This window comes from Spinacia oleracea, chromosome 5 (genome assembly GCF_020520425.1).
Source record: "Spinacia oleracea cultivar Varoflay chromosome 5, BTI_SOV_V1, whole genome shotgun sequence".
Lineage (NCBI taxonomy): Eukaryota > Viridiplantae > Streptophyta > Magnoliopsida > Caryophyllales > Amaranthaceae > Spinacia > Spinacia oleracea.
The window spans coordinates 17938153-17953235 of record NC_079491.1 but is presented as its reverse complement, the minus strand read 5'-3'; the positions used below and the strand labels follow the sequence as shown (position 1 = coordinate 17953235).

The 15083-nt window shown below is 37.2% G+C and overlaps 1 protein-coding gene across 3 annotated transcripts; it reads right to left on the bottom strand.

The window, feature by feature from the left end:
- Window positions 1–5739: 5739 nt before the first annotated feature.
- On the bottom strand, window positions 5740–13982 carry LOC110787289 (cytosolic Fe-S cluster assembly factor NBP35). 3 transcript variants are annotated; one of them, XM_021991894.2, is made up of 5 exons: window positions 13762–13982; window positions 11474–11528; window positions 10666–10732; window positions 10029–10130; window positions 5740–6828 (listed from the first exon to the last, which is right to left on the bottom strand). In XM_021991894.2, exons 3-5 carry the CDS (start codon window positions 10709–10711, stop codon window positions 5912–5914), a joined length of 1065 nt encoding a protein of 354 aa, XP_021847586.1. In that variant the 5' UTR covers window positions 10712–10732; window positions 11474–11528; window positions 13762–13982; the 3' UTR covers window positions 5740–5911. The 3 variants fall into 3 exon arrangements, with proteins under 3 accessions (XP_021847586.1, XP_021847585.1, XP_021847587.1); XM_021991893.2 differs by lacking the exon at window positions 11474–11528; XM_021991895.2 differs by lacking the exon at window positions 11474–11528 and having other exon boundaries at window positions 10666–10729.
- Between the last annotated feature and the right edge of the window lie 1101 nt (window positions 13983–15083).

The window sequence follows — 15083 nt, the reverse complement described above, 5'->3', positions numbered from 1 at the left end:
CATAATAGTTTTGAAACATGTTATATGAAATTATAACTAGATAATTCTATATCATACCATGATAAAATATAAAACAAACTAAATGTATGATGAATGATGTATTTACCTATTAACTACACATGTATATGAATGTAAGACTCAAATGCAAAACACTGTACAGTGTGGATATTTCAAATCCATAACTTGTTGGACTTCAGGCCCATGAGCTCATTTGATCATTATAGTTATGTCTACATCGAAACAGACATAGATTTACGATCCCCTATTCAAAATTCATTATTTCTCGCATATGCATTATATTTCGGTTCCATCATCTACCGGTATCATCAAAATTCTTCAACATATATTTTGCATGCTATTCATCAATGATATCTGAATACTTATTCAATAGGTACCATTCATTTTTTTTTCACGAGCCATCTATTATTTTTCAGATATCTATACCACTTCAAGGGTATTTCATACACTATATAATTAATAGTGTTTTCTTTATTTTCAAATATATCATCAACTGCATTATCTTGCCTTATCTTGCCATCTTTTTCATATAATCACTATGTTGGAACCGTATATATAATCTACACTTCAGGTGTATATATTTAAATAAATATTGACAAGATATATAATTCTCAACACTTAATATATGCAACGTCGAGCACTATGACTATCATATACATTATGTCTCTAGACATTGTAAAACTTAACATAATTAAGTCATAGATATTTATGTCCAAACATATTTCGAGGACATAAAGTTGGCATGTACACTTACTCATATGAGGATCAATTTATTATCTTTCAATTTTTCCAACTTATTTTTGCTCGTCTCCCCCTAAGTTGGGAAAATATTTTCAATATGTTATGGGGCATAAAAAATTTCACCAACTAAATAATACACTTTTCAGCGTGTATTTTGATAAATATTACATACTTTGTTCTCTTCTAGAGATCAACATTGAATATGGGGAGTAGATATAATATGCAGTTGTTTTCTTCATATTTTCTCTTTTCGTGCAGACGTATGATTGCCCCAATCAAGAGATTTATGATGCTTATTTATGATACTTAAATCAATCAAAACACTTGTAAACTTATTGGTGATCTTCAAGTCACCTACTACCATTCTGGTGAACTTCGGATCACTTACTATCATGGTGAACTTTAAATCACCTATCATTATACAATTTTTCAAAATCATTAATATCTCTTGTATTTATTTTCTCAATCTATTCTTTATAACTATTCGATTGAAATACAACTCAACCTCATCATTTTGTCCTGCCTTTGAATATATACAACATACGAGGGAGTATCAGCACATAAAATTTTATTTGACAAGAATTTTCAAATTCTCATAATTGGTGTTCTTAAACCCGGATGGCCTGGATTATCACATCATGCGTATATAACATCATATAAAGTATTTCATTCGATAACTGCTGGTTATCTTCTCAAAGTGATCAATGTAATTATAAAATACTGTAATTTGAACATATTGTGATGTGATATAACGACACAAACTGGTGTCTCAATTTTAACAGCAAGACAATCTAAACAAAACTTATGGAAGATAGCTTGTACTCTTCAAGAGTATCCATTACAACTTTGGTACATATCACAAAAGTATACATCTTCAGAATATAGTATAGCACTCATGCTCATAGAGCGAGTCAATAAGACATGATCAAATATTTGTACCAAGTTTAACATATTGTATTATAATCCTGATCATATACTACTAATTTTATTATGTTGAGAGCTATCTCCCCCTTATCCTTGCATGTATATAAATTTGGTTCGGAGGGCGTGCTACAATGTCTATTACACATATGTTTTCATTATCTTTATACACCATGTTTATCTATAATTTATTCCCTTGTGATGAGTATTAGTAAAGCTCAACAAGATGTTTTGGTGTAATGGTCCCAACTTTTATTTAATATTTTCTCCGCAACCAACCAAAAATATAACGGATATTTCATGAAATACCCCCGAGTTTTGCCTTAATTCACCAAATGCCCATCAAGTTTCAATAATTCACCAAATACCCCTCACAAATGACTTAATACCCCAAATACCCCTCTATGACGTCATCATCCTCATAATCGACCAATTACGATCTAATTACTCACCTAATCCCTCATTAACCCCCTAATCCTTAATTACCCACCCATTAACCCACCCATTTCTTTTTCTTTTCTAACTCCCCTTCCTTCTTCCATTAACCCACCACCCACCTCAATTGATTTGGTCACCCTTGTTCCTCATTCCCTTTCCTCCATGGAAGCCCCCTGCTACTGCCTCCAGCACCCCGCCATCTCCTTCGTCCTCGTCGAACTCAATGCCCAGGAACCCTAGAAACCACCATAACTCAGGGACCACAAAATCAAGATTCTACTCAAACTCTCTCCCTTTTTCTGGACCATTCGATCACCACCACCAATTTACCAAACCCACCTTGCACCGCCATTTTTGGCTGGAAAACGAGAAGGAAGCAACTAGAATTTTTGGCTGAAAATTATTCGATTAAGACGAATTTTTGGCTGGAATTAACTAATTGAAAAAGTGTGAATTGAATGAAAATTTGATTTGTGTGATATAGGGAGATGAAAAGTGCGAATCCATCCAAAAAAAATTGGAGATGAAAACCTAAATAATGCAAAGAAATCAATAATGGAAAAAGATGGGTTTATTTTGAAGAAAGATAGTGGATCTGGAGGAGGATGATAATTGGGTTTAGAGTTGTTCTTGGATGTCGATTGATGAGATTTGACGCATCATTTGCTTTGAAGAATTGGAATTTGCAAAGGAAATAAAAATGGTGATGATGAGTGGTGTTGGTGTTGTCGGGGGAGGAGATCAGATGGTGGTGATGAGTGGCGGCGGTGGTGGTAATGTAGGGAGGGAGGGCGTGAGGGAGGAGGAAAAGGCGAGGGGCTTCAATGGTAAATGGGGGCGAGGTGGTGGCGGCGGTGATGGGTCGAGGAGGGAGAAAACGGGTGCGATGTGGTGGCGGAAGAACGGAGAGGAAGAAGGGTTGGTGGCGGAAGGAGTGAGAGGAAGAAGATGGGTTAATTAGGAAAAAATGGGTTAATTAGGAAAAATGTGTAAATGGGTGGGTTAATTAGATGATAATTGAGTTAATTAAGGATGATGACGTCATGGAGGGGTATTTGGGGTATTAAGTCATTTGTGAGGGGTATTTGGTGAATTATTGGAACTTGATGGGCATTTGGTGAATTAAGACAAAACTCGGGGGTATTTCATGAAATATCCGAAAATATAAAGTTTGAGTTTTCTCATCTTTAACTTTTACCTGATTTTCATCATTTACAATCTCACTTCTGGTGTAGTTTGAAATTGCATTCATACTCATTTATTCCGCCATGATTATACTATGTTTTACTTTCACATCCTCGATCATGATTATTGACATTATCTTCACTATCTTTAGTTATACAATTTCTCATTCACTTCTGGGAATGGTTTACCTAATTGAACGTGATCATAATACTTTTCTTTAGGATTTCGTTATTTGTCTCATCCACCAAAAAGACAATATATAACTATTTAAAAACACTCTTAAATCTCTCTCAAAAATATCGTGTCTTCAGGACCACACTAGTTTCATGAAAGAAATGTAGGGTATCTTGACAACAAGATTTAGAAACTATTATAGTTTTTTAGGTTTTATTTTCTTGTACTTCTCCAAAAGGTCTGCGGGCCTTTAATGGTCAAATGTCCAGACTTAAGTCGTGAACTTATTTCAACTTGTAAACAACAATCAAGGGTATATTTACATTTCAACATATAACACCCTTGATAAAGAATTTTCTTCAGGGAAAAACAAGACCACATATTTAAGTTCTTCAACATTATCTAGTAAACTCTATTATAAATTCTACTTGTTTTAGTAGACCAATGGCCTTTTTCTCCGTTGCGGTAATGTACATTGGTCACATATCATTTTTATATTTCTCTTGTTTGTTACCATCTTTGTCCCACTTCTGGTGGGGATATGAGTTATTGAAAGAACCGCCTCGGTCTCGAACTCGACCACATTCGTATCCACGCCCACGTCCATGACCATGTCTTCGTCCACTTTTGTTGTGTGGCATTTTCTTTCCCATTATGGGATGTCACATCGCTTCAGGGAATAGAGCAGGACCAGTTGGACGTGATTCTTAATTTTTCATCAATAGCTCGTAATTTTTTTGTTTCAGCCACAAGAAGACAAGATATAAGTTCAAAATATTTCTTAAATCCCTTTTCACGGTGTTGTGTCTGCAGGACAATATTATTTGAGTGCAAGGTAGGATAGGTTTTCTCCATCATTTTTGCATCAATGATTTTCTCTCCACATAAATTCAACTGTGAAGTAATTCTGAACATAACTGAGTTATATTCAGTTACAGACTTGAAGTCTTGTAGTCTTAAATTTAATCAGTCATATCAAACTACAGGTAATGTTACAGTTTTCTGGTGGTCATACATCTCTTTTAGATTATTACAAAGGACTTGTGGATCTTTTACAGTCAACTACTCAATCTTAAGACCCTAATGGAGGTGATGGCGAAAAATTATCATAGTCTTAACTTTGTTTTGACTTGTTGCTTTATTTCCTTCCTTGATGGTATCACCAAGGTCTTTTGCATCTAGGTGAATTTCAGCATCTAACACTCAAGACAAATAGTTCTTTCCCATCAAGACAAATAATATCAAGGGCCCCAAAATCAAGTTTTGTAAGATTCGACATAGTTCACATTACAATTGAATATTGCAAATTAGGGCTTAGATAATAAACATATATTCCCATATCAAGTTGTGATTCAATACCGTAATTTAAAAGATCGAATTTATACACATAAATTATTTAAGTTAGTGACTACAAAAGGAATGTAATTCGAAACCTAATTAACTATAATAACGGATTAATATTTCGGGAAAATTAAAATTTCGGCGGACCAATTTATTAGCCCATCAAGCAAAACACTAAGAGTTAAAACAAATCAATCACTGTACAATAATAATAAGATATGCAAAGAAAGCAAGTGATTGTGACTAATTCATACGCAACAATTGATTGTAATTAAGCATACGAAGCAACTGATGGCATAATTCATTTACATATGCAAAACCAAAAAGTAAATGCATAAACTCCAATCAACAATTGATTGTAATTAAAGCATACAAAGCAACTGATGGCAACCAAACTAATCGCATAAAATAAATAGCCAATCTACATATAAAAACCAAAAAGTATCGCATAAATTCCAATCATCGTGTGTCCGCATATAATACTCCAATCAATATAAGTCGCAAAAATACTAACAAATTTTCAATCGCATATATGATCGCAGGTACACTATATCAATCTCAAATTTTCAATAATAAGATTAGTGAGTATAATAATATTTACCTTAAAGATGGATGCCTTCCTTTGTTTCTCGTCTGCTCAGTCGTGTAGGGTTTGGTGCTGATAACGTATTGTGAAATAGAGAGAAAGAGAGGAGAAATTGGGAGAGAATAATTGTATGTTTTATTCCTTGAACAATAGGGTATATATACATACAATATAATAGGGTTTGCTTGGAGAACAATAAACCCTAGATCTAGAATATTCCAGATAGATACTAGGGGTATAATGGACATCCACATAATATTTCATAACAAAAAGAACCTAAAATCGAAACTTGAGGCATTATAACTGTATGAATAATAGACAAAACAGGTGATGTCTTAGATTGGTTCAAACAGAAAGAAGTTGGTATAAAATCATCGAGCAAATGTCATGCCAATTGTACATAGAGAGTTTGAGGGGCATTCGTATGGACATACCCCCCATTTAACTAGAAGACTATCCTTACCTCATCTGTGAAGGGCAAACAACAGAACAAACAAAACAAATACACTATACACCATCCTCTGCAGCTCTTTTGGGGATAAGTTCATCTATGATGCTTTTTAGCGCAGCAGCACTCGCAGTGCATTTCTGATCTTCAAAACAGGACTTACCTTGTTCAGCAGCCTTGCAAAGTTGGGGATCCAATGGCACTTTACCCAGAAAACGGATCCCCATTTCTTGACACATCTTCATGGCACCACCACCACTACTGTCAAAGACTTCGCTATATGCCATCAAATTCAGTAACTCTGGTGCTTTCTCTTTCATATATTGCAATGCCCATTCAGTGACATCACTCGGTTGACCTGTCTCTGATGGCTTCAAGAATTTGACATCACTCAATGGTTGGCACAAGCCACTCATGTTCTCTACCACCCCAAGGATATTTATACCAACTTTTTTGCAGAAACTTATTTCTTTCCGTACATCAATCAAAGAAACTTGTTGTGGAGTTGTGACAATAATTGCACCATCTATGCCAGTTTCCAGGAGGTATTGAACGATTGAAATGTGTTCGTCAGAGGTGCCAGGTGGAGCATCAACCACAAGGTAGTCAAGCTCTCCCCAATAAACATCCTTGACAAACTGCTTGATGAGACTATTCTTGCGAGGGCCTCTCCAGACGACAGCTTCATCTGGGTTCGGAAGCATGAAACCAATAGACATGACACCAAGGTTGGATTCTACGTAACAAGGAGACCATCCAAGATTGCTCTGATGGATGTCCTGCCCTTCTAGACCAAGCATTTTTGGAATACTGGGTCCACAAATGTCTATGTCGAGTAGACCCACCTGATAATCCATGGCTGCTAAGGCAAATGAGAGTTGAGCAGAGAAAGTGCTCTTGCCAACCCCTCCCTTGCCTGACAGTACCAGTATTTTGTGCTTCACTGTTGCCATTCTCTCTGCTATTGGAAGCAAGTCTGCAAGAGGATAAAAAAAATTAACCATTAGTTTATTAGAGAAGGTTTTGGCATGATAACATTGGACAAAACAAGTTTCACGGAGAGTACAAAGAATGCCATCATGGGAACACAGGGCCAACACAATTCAAATATTTGATCATCGTCTTCATTTGTACTATTGCTTAGCATGTCAGAAGAAAATAAGGGTATCATTATGAAGTCTATTTGTACAACCACTAAGTTCTATAGAGTCCGATATGGATGAGGAAAACCCCCACTAAAGCCCAGATAGTAGCTACGTGTTAGCGGGAGGAAGAATCAAGTCCAATCAATTAAACTACTTAATTCTATCAGAATCGCAGAAAAAACACTCATGGAGAGAGAGGCTGCAAATCTATGGTCCATGTCACAGGCACTTGAGTTGCTTGATAACTCGCAAATGGGAAGTGAACAAGGTCTGAAATCTATACCCAAGTGCCCATTAATACCAAGGCGATGTAAATTTTGTGGCAATGAGAGAGGCTGCAAATCTAAGCATAAGATTCACCAATGTTGATGGAAGACTCAAGGACTCAACACTAAAGGCAACAAGGCATGCCAATAAAAGAAAAGCATGAAAGTCCCGATTTGCTTATGAAATTAGATGGTAAAAGTCGACTTTGTGATGATTTGGTCACGAACAATAAAGCAAAGATACCCAGCACAGAGTTAGTGGAGTTAAAGATCGACGAAGTACGTGGGCATAAAGATGCTTCCTTCCATGTCATGAGGGCAACAAGGTCAAGATATCTTCCCAATATCTAGCAACAGACTAATCAATCAAGGAGAGCAGTCAGCAGTGGCCACTATTAATCACGTTATACTAGAATAACCTGACTCCACAATGGTAACGTGTGCGTAAAGATCTAGCAAACAAGTCCAGGGCATGTGCTAATTCCAGGTCCAACAGAAGGTAAAGTGGTAAGGTTAAGGGATGTAAGGTGGACGGACAACAGCACCAACGAAGAGGTGTTGCAGCAATTGAGCAATATAATGACAAGATCGAGGCTAAAGACAACCGAGAGTACCAAGTAGGATTGCATATCATGGAACATACTGTAGCCCACTAAACTGCAGCCTAAAGGAAGGTGTAGTCTTGTGTTGTCTACCGTCTCCCCAAACAGCATTCCCCCCCACCCCCCAAAGGAAGAAATTTTAATTTATCTGGGAACAGGAATATAAATAAAAAGCCTATAATACTTAAGGATAAACCACTAGCATATCAATCTCACTTGCAGAATCAGAGACTTCTTAGAAATGGGAGAATCCTGATATAAAACCAAACAGTAATACGAAAGTTCTACATTACAGCACATTCTTTTTGCGAGCTTTTTGGAAGACCCAGATATTGAATTAATCAAAGTAACATCATAGTTATGTGTGAAGGAAACACGACTTAAGAATGGTATCAAACTTTAAAAAGTACCATCAAGTGGTAAAGTGATCCTCTCCTTTACCACTCAGCAGCTACCATCACCATCAGCCCCTAAATACCACCAATCCCCTTCAGTTGACACCTAAATTTGACCCACCACCTAGCCTAGTGCCCTCGCAATCTAACAGCACACCACTTGATGCACCAATAAAACTACTATTCTTATCCATTGACAATCGATTAGAAATGCAGCCCCAAAAAACATTCAGCATCTAATGGCTTCCATTCTATAATGATGCTTATATAATGTATTTAAAGTAGTAAGGTTATTGGATAAAACAGCTAGAAAAACATTCAGCAGTCAAATGGCTTCTGTAGAGAAGTCGATAAAATGAGTTTACAGTGTTAATGTTATTGGTATAGACCGTATAATTGGCTTCATTAAACTATTATGACTAAAAAGTGCTGCCTATTTTCAATCCAAAAGAAACTATGTCCTCAACAATGACACTAAACAGACCAGCCAATCACATCGTTACACTAGAAGTTAAAGACACTAAACTAGACAACAGATTAGCATGGTATTTATTCATCTTTTTTCCAGGAAGTTCCGAGAATAAACAGACCCACATAATCACATTGTTACACTAGAAATTAAAGAAACTAAACTGTAAAAGCTAACAGATAAGCATCTTATTCATTACTCTATAATCCAGGAAGAAGTTAATGCCAAAGAAATGTCTCACGATCACGTAGTCAACCAAGCTCTACAAGTACAGGACCGCACAACATGAAAACAACACCTACATTATGTACCCCAATTAACTGGTTACTTCTAAAAAACCTAAGCTAAAAGGTGCCAAAAATGAAATACAATACTTCAACATGAAGTTTCAAATGAAAAAACAGACTCAAAATTTTATATATTAGTCAAGGGTTATGATTTAAAAAGTTTAAAATGTACTGTCCATCGTCTCTTTAATATTCGAGCCATTCACTATAGGTATGATTGATCCTTATAATGATTAGCCTCACTACCACAAAATGAGCAAAGTTCAAATGGAAAATAAAACTACTCCTCAGTCCAAAATCAAGCAGCATAAGTAAACCTAATTTTCAAAGAAGATTCTCCACTTGCTATATTTAAAAAATTTAGCCCCCTCCTCCAGTAACCAAAAAAAAAGTCCTTCCGTCCAAGATTATCTAATTTTCTGCTTTTGAATCCCAAATACCGTTACATATATTCGACAAAATCATTTCACTTTAATTCAAATTGTACTGATATACTCCGCATGCTGATTCTTTTTCTATTAGAAAGATTGACCAGAGTTTTAGAGGCCAGGTATGCTTCAATAAGACCACCAAAGGCCTTTGTGGCACTAGTGGTATTATTGAAATTTAGAATTCCAAGCACAAAATTGAAAACTCAAAAGTCGACAAACGGCTATTTTCTTAAAGTATCTAGTCACATACATAAGTAAACAGAACAACCTGCAATGTGGCCCATGCCTATGCTTCAGTTTCTAGCTTCAAGGCCATAATTATTTATGAAGTATGGACTAACTCTGAAAGAATACTCTTCAAATACTTTGTACCAGGGTAACTTTCAGGCTCTGTATCTTAAAATAGACATTTATTGCCCAATTACTTTGACTATCCTCACCATACAGTTACATTATAGGACACTAATTGCAATGCCTAAAAGGTACAGTAATGGTTGCTTTCGACAGGAGAAGACGCGGACAATGTAGAATCTGCCTCGACAATTGTTCACAAAATAAAGCATCTAACAGCATATGGTTACCTGGATCAGGGCCTTTAGGTGCAGTGGCGCATATTTGCTGATTTGGGCAGCCTTCGCATGCATCTGACTTTCCAGCTGCTTCAGATTGAGTACCCGGGCAGTCTGATAGCGGAAAAGACATCTAAATTTTAACAAGTAGTCTACAAAATATCCTGAAAATTATTGCAGCTTTAAAAGAAGTTCAAATAGTTGTCTGGCTAAGTAAAATGGCATTTGGCTAGCTGTTTTATTAGCCTTTGACTTTCACCTTATTAAAAAGGTCAAACAGCTAAAACCATATGTTTTATTGGCCTTTGACTTTCACCTTATTAAAAAGGTCAAACAGCTAAAACCATATGTTTGGTAGTTAGCATTTATAGCCAAAATGTAAAAACTGGCTGGAGAAGTACACTTGTTTAACCTTGTTTCTTTTCCAAAAAAAAAAGAATGGAATCAACATTTACATATTAACAACTAATACACAAATGTTAGCTGGTACCAAACATCATCATAAGCAGTTAATGCTAAACAACCAATATAAACAGCTATTACTACCAGTTCATCAAACACGCCAAAAGGACCAGCCAACACACCAGCAGATCATTGCTGAACAAGGCCAGTGTATGGACATAATGGATAACAAAAAGAGGGAACTTACGTTCATTTGCATCTTCAGGAATTTCACCATTGCTACTGTTCTCCATTTAATTACAGCTGAAAATCTTCTGTAACAAAACCAGACAGATTTCAAGTAAGAAAATATATAGAGTGCAGAAAAATTGTGGCGAAACAATTTCTTTTGAAAAGCGCAAAAACAGATTCTGCATTTTATGCAATATCTGTCAAACTTTTACTAACAAATTCACGAATAACAAGCTTTATAATGAAAGAAAAGAATATACATAGACAATGGGAGAGCTGATTGATAAAAGCACGCAAGTTAACAAAAAGAGAAACAATCTTCTTATTGTCTGCTCACTCGTGATCATTTCATTACTTTATACGGAGTAGAAGCAAGAGAACTCAGAGTAGCATGGCATATCCCTTGGTCAGCAGTGACGGATACAAGATACGGATGGTGGGTCACCAACTCACCAATGACCACACAGCAATAAATAACTAATGCATACATCAATAAAAAAATTAACACATACTTCGTCCTAGAAGTAACAAATAGTTATTTATAATGGTACTAATCATCGTCAATTGTTACAAAAACAACGAAAAACTTCAATTCACAATTAGTCAATTGGCGAACAGTTACAATATTGATTTCATCAAGTTGGAACCTTGATTCTTTACAACTTAACTAAATTAAACATGTAAGATCATTCTGCCCAGATTGAAATAAAAAAATGCACCCCAAAATCATATGAATAGTAAACCCAGAAATGAAATTTAACATTATAAAAACACAAAGGGTGCTTAGACCCTAAAATAAAAAGGGCAAGAACGAAGAGAACTACCTTCGACCAAGAGTTATTTGCAATATGCGAGAAAATTCCAAAAAAAATATAAATACTGCAAACAAACAAAAAAAGAAAAGAGAATAAATTATACTTAGAGGAACTAGAGAAGATAAGAACAGATAATTTACCAAATACCAAATTAAGAATTAGCAGATTAGGAATTTTAAGGTGGGGGGTGATCTTGCCGGCAGCAACTCGACAGTCGACACGCAGTGGTGGTTTGGGACTCTTGGCGACGGTTGTATTGGAGAGAGAGAAAGAGAAAGAACATGGAGCACAGGCGCGTCAGACATGCGGTGAAAGGTTCTTGTTTTCGGGGTTGGCGTAGCGGCATACTGTGATAAATTTGGCAGGGACTAATCCGTTCATTTCACAAGCAATTTGAAAAATATCCAAAAACTCATCCCGTTGAACACCTGGTATCACCCCCATTATTGATCATATGCTACTCTTCAAATTGAACGGGGTAGGACACATACGTACACACGCAACCAATAATATCAAATACCAGGTAACTTAAATAGTTTGAATCCTTAACCCCCCCCCCCCCCCCCAAATTCTTGGTAGCAGTGTAGCACCTGCGCATTTCTTCGCCTCGCCCCTCATTCAAATTCACCCCCTTTTCTCTACTCTCTCCTCCTCCTCCCAATTTGAATTTAAGGATCGACTAAATCGGTAATCAATGTCGATAAATTGGTACTTCCTCTCAAGACCACGTGCCTTGGAAAGCGTCATCTTCAAAGAGTATCTGAGCAAAGCAATTCCTTGACGAAATCAAAATCCGTGATGGTACAAAACTGTATCTTGCTGGTGTTATTTTGCGAGGAGGAATAAGTGAAGAAACCATGGATTATGTGTGTTTTTTTAAGAAACCATCGTAGTGAAGAGAGAGAAAATCAAGAGGTTAACAATGGTGGAGTTTTAAAGAGGGAGGAAAGGTGGGGTGGGGATAATTGACGAGATTCTGGAAGTATACACTGCGGCAATTTTGGAGACGGAGAAAGAGAAAACGTTTGATTACTGGGTACAACTTTTATTTGTAACATGCACAAATATGTATTGATACCAGGTCATTATACAAAAAATGACATGGGTAATCAAAACTAGCACCCAAGTGAGTTTGCCTTTCCCATGCTCTGTGGTAACATTCCAAAGGCTGATAATAACCTCCAGTCCAAACAAAGGACAAATCATCCAAATAAGAAGAAGATACAAAGAGAAACGCAGTAATTCTGCTTCAAATTTATGACCAGGAAAACTACTAACATCATCAGCATGCGAATTACAAAGTTGATAGAAAAACCACCAAGGAAAAATAAGTGTTTAAAAACCGCCACACCTGGTTACCAATGTACAATTGTTTAAAAAAGTATTGGTCAGAGGTAAACAATCAGGTACGACCAACCAGAAATGAAGTATGATAAGACCAGTGACTGAATAGTCAGCAACCTTATGAGTAAGAAAAAAACTGGAAAAAAAACTGGAAAAAATTGAAAAAGAATTGGAGACAAGATAAACGTTTGATCTGTACACCAGTAAACAGAACTAAAGTCTAGGAAAGTTGTCTTAACAACTTTACCCTTAGCGTATGTCAATGTGCTAGAAACTAAACTTGCCTTGGTTACCTAACCAGGAAAAACGAGTTTCTAATTACCCAAACAACAGTTTAATTCTTCTGCTGTTCCCCCAATCTTCGCTCTGGACCCTCTCCCTCATCAAGCCTCAAATATCCTTCTCCCACATCCCATCTTCCCCTTTCCGTTTTAGTCAGATCACCACTTACCAGTTATCAGAACAAGGCCACATATGCAACCCGTTTTCAGCTGTCTAAGACTAGCACAGTCCTACCACGCCTCTCCTAGAGCCATTTCATTTGGGTAAAACAACCCTATCAACCCAGAATTTTAACATGTAGCTTCAACATCATTACAAACAATCTAGTTTTTTACCCAACTCTTCAATATCATTACAAACCATTGAACTCGAGAAGCTTCTAGTAAAAGCAATTGAGACGGATTGAAAAGAGGTGGAACAAAAGAGAGTGAAAACGGCGAGATGCTAAACAAAATTTGCACAAGCGATAACCTCTTTTGCACCATTGCAATCGGTTGCATTAGGATTACTTAAAAACCACAGATATCAGAACCCTAATTTGTAAAATTCATCCAATACTTGGGAATTTAGTTTTCTGCATAATCAACTCGTCATCATGCTCAACTAAATAAACGAAAATTAAATTTAAAGACCAAACACAGCAGGAGAATCGAAAAACGTTATAAACCAACCTTGAGAAAAGAGGAGAAACAAAAGATACGGCCGGCAAGATAGGGAGGACGGTGTCCGAGATTATTAGGCAGAGCCGAGCAGGGCGGTGGAGGCGGTGAGAAGCGGGATGACGGCCGGCGTTCAGGTTGGTGGCAGTGGGTGGAATGCACGAGGTTCTGCGGTGCGAAACTGCGAACTGCAAATAAGTACTCCGTATTATAAGCTACTGAAGTTAGAATGAAAGCGCGTAATTAGATTTAGGGGTGTTCATTACCGGGTACAAAAGCGGGTAATCGAGAACGCAACCCATAACCCGAACGCGGATAACAGTGTTTTCGCGGATATCCGGTTTTTGCTGGTTGGGTCTAAGGGTACATGCCTAGTAGACCTGGTTATCGGGCGGGGCGGGTCAGGGTCGGTGCGGGTCAAAAGAGGATCGGGTATTGAAAGGGTCATTTTTAGAGGGTCGATAATAGGCGGGTCAAAAGCGGGTCGCGGGTCAATAGCGGGTCATTAGTGGGCGGGTCAATAAACGAGCAATGAAAAATGAAAAACAAAAGAGCCATGTGCAAGTACAATTAAATACGAAGCTATGCACGTAATTTTTTGTATCATTACTATTTTTATTTTCAAAATAATTGTAGTATAAGTTTGACCCTATAATGACCCTGTCCAGTAAAGGTCCTGTCCAATAAGAGCCCTACCTAATAAAAGCCCTATTAACTTGACCCTAACCTTATATCCATTGGACTACCCTGTCCAATAACCAGGTCTAATGGCTAGTACATGGCTTAAATCCTTGAATTAGAGCACGGGGCTTTACAGCTTGGTATTAGAGTATCGGTTCTGGATACTAATGTGAAACTTTAGAAATTTTACATAATATAAAATTAACTAGGCTTTAGAGTAAGAGCTATATAAAAATTAGTAAGTACAAATAAGTAGTGTTCCGGTGTTGAAGTGGATGAAACAATGGGCTCCGAATGAAGGCCCTTTTTGTATGTGTTGAAGATCTTGCTAGCTCGAATCCGTTGTGTCCGGTTCAATCTGCACAATAAACAAGTCACTAGCCTCGGGGGTGTTTCCGAGGAAAGCCCCTCCGATGCCTAAGTAAGAACGATGCTCGGATTCTAGAGAGAGAAATTCCCTAGAAGAGTAGTCTTAAGGCGTGAAAATGGACGTACCTTGGTAAGTGAGCCATGACGGCTTATTTATAGTGTTTGTGCAATGATTGCCCTTAGGTCATTTATTGCAAGTGGGCCTTGGGCCTTGATTGGCGGCTGAATAGCCTTTTGGACTGTAGTGGGTTTGATGTTGTTGCTGTGAGCCCTTGGGCTTTGGA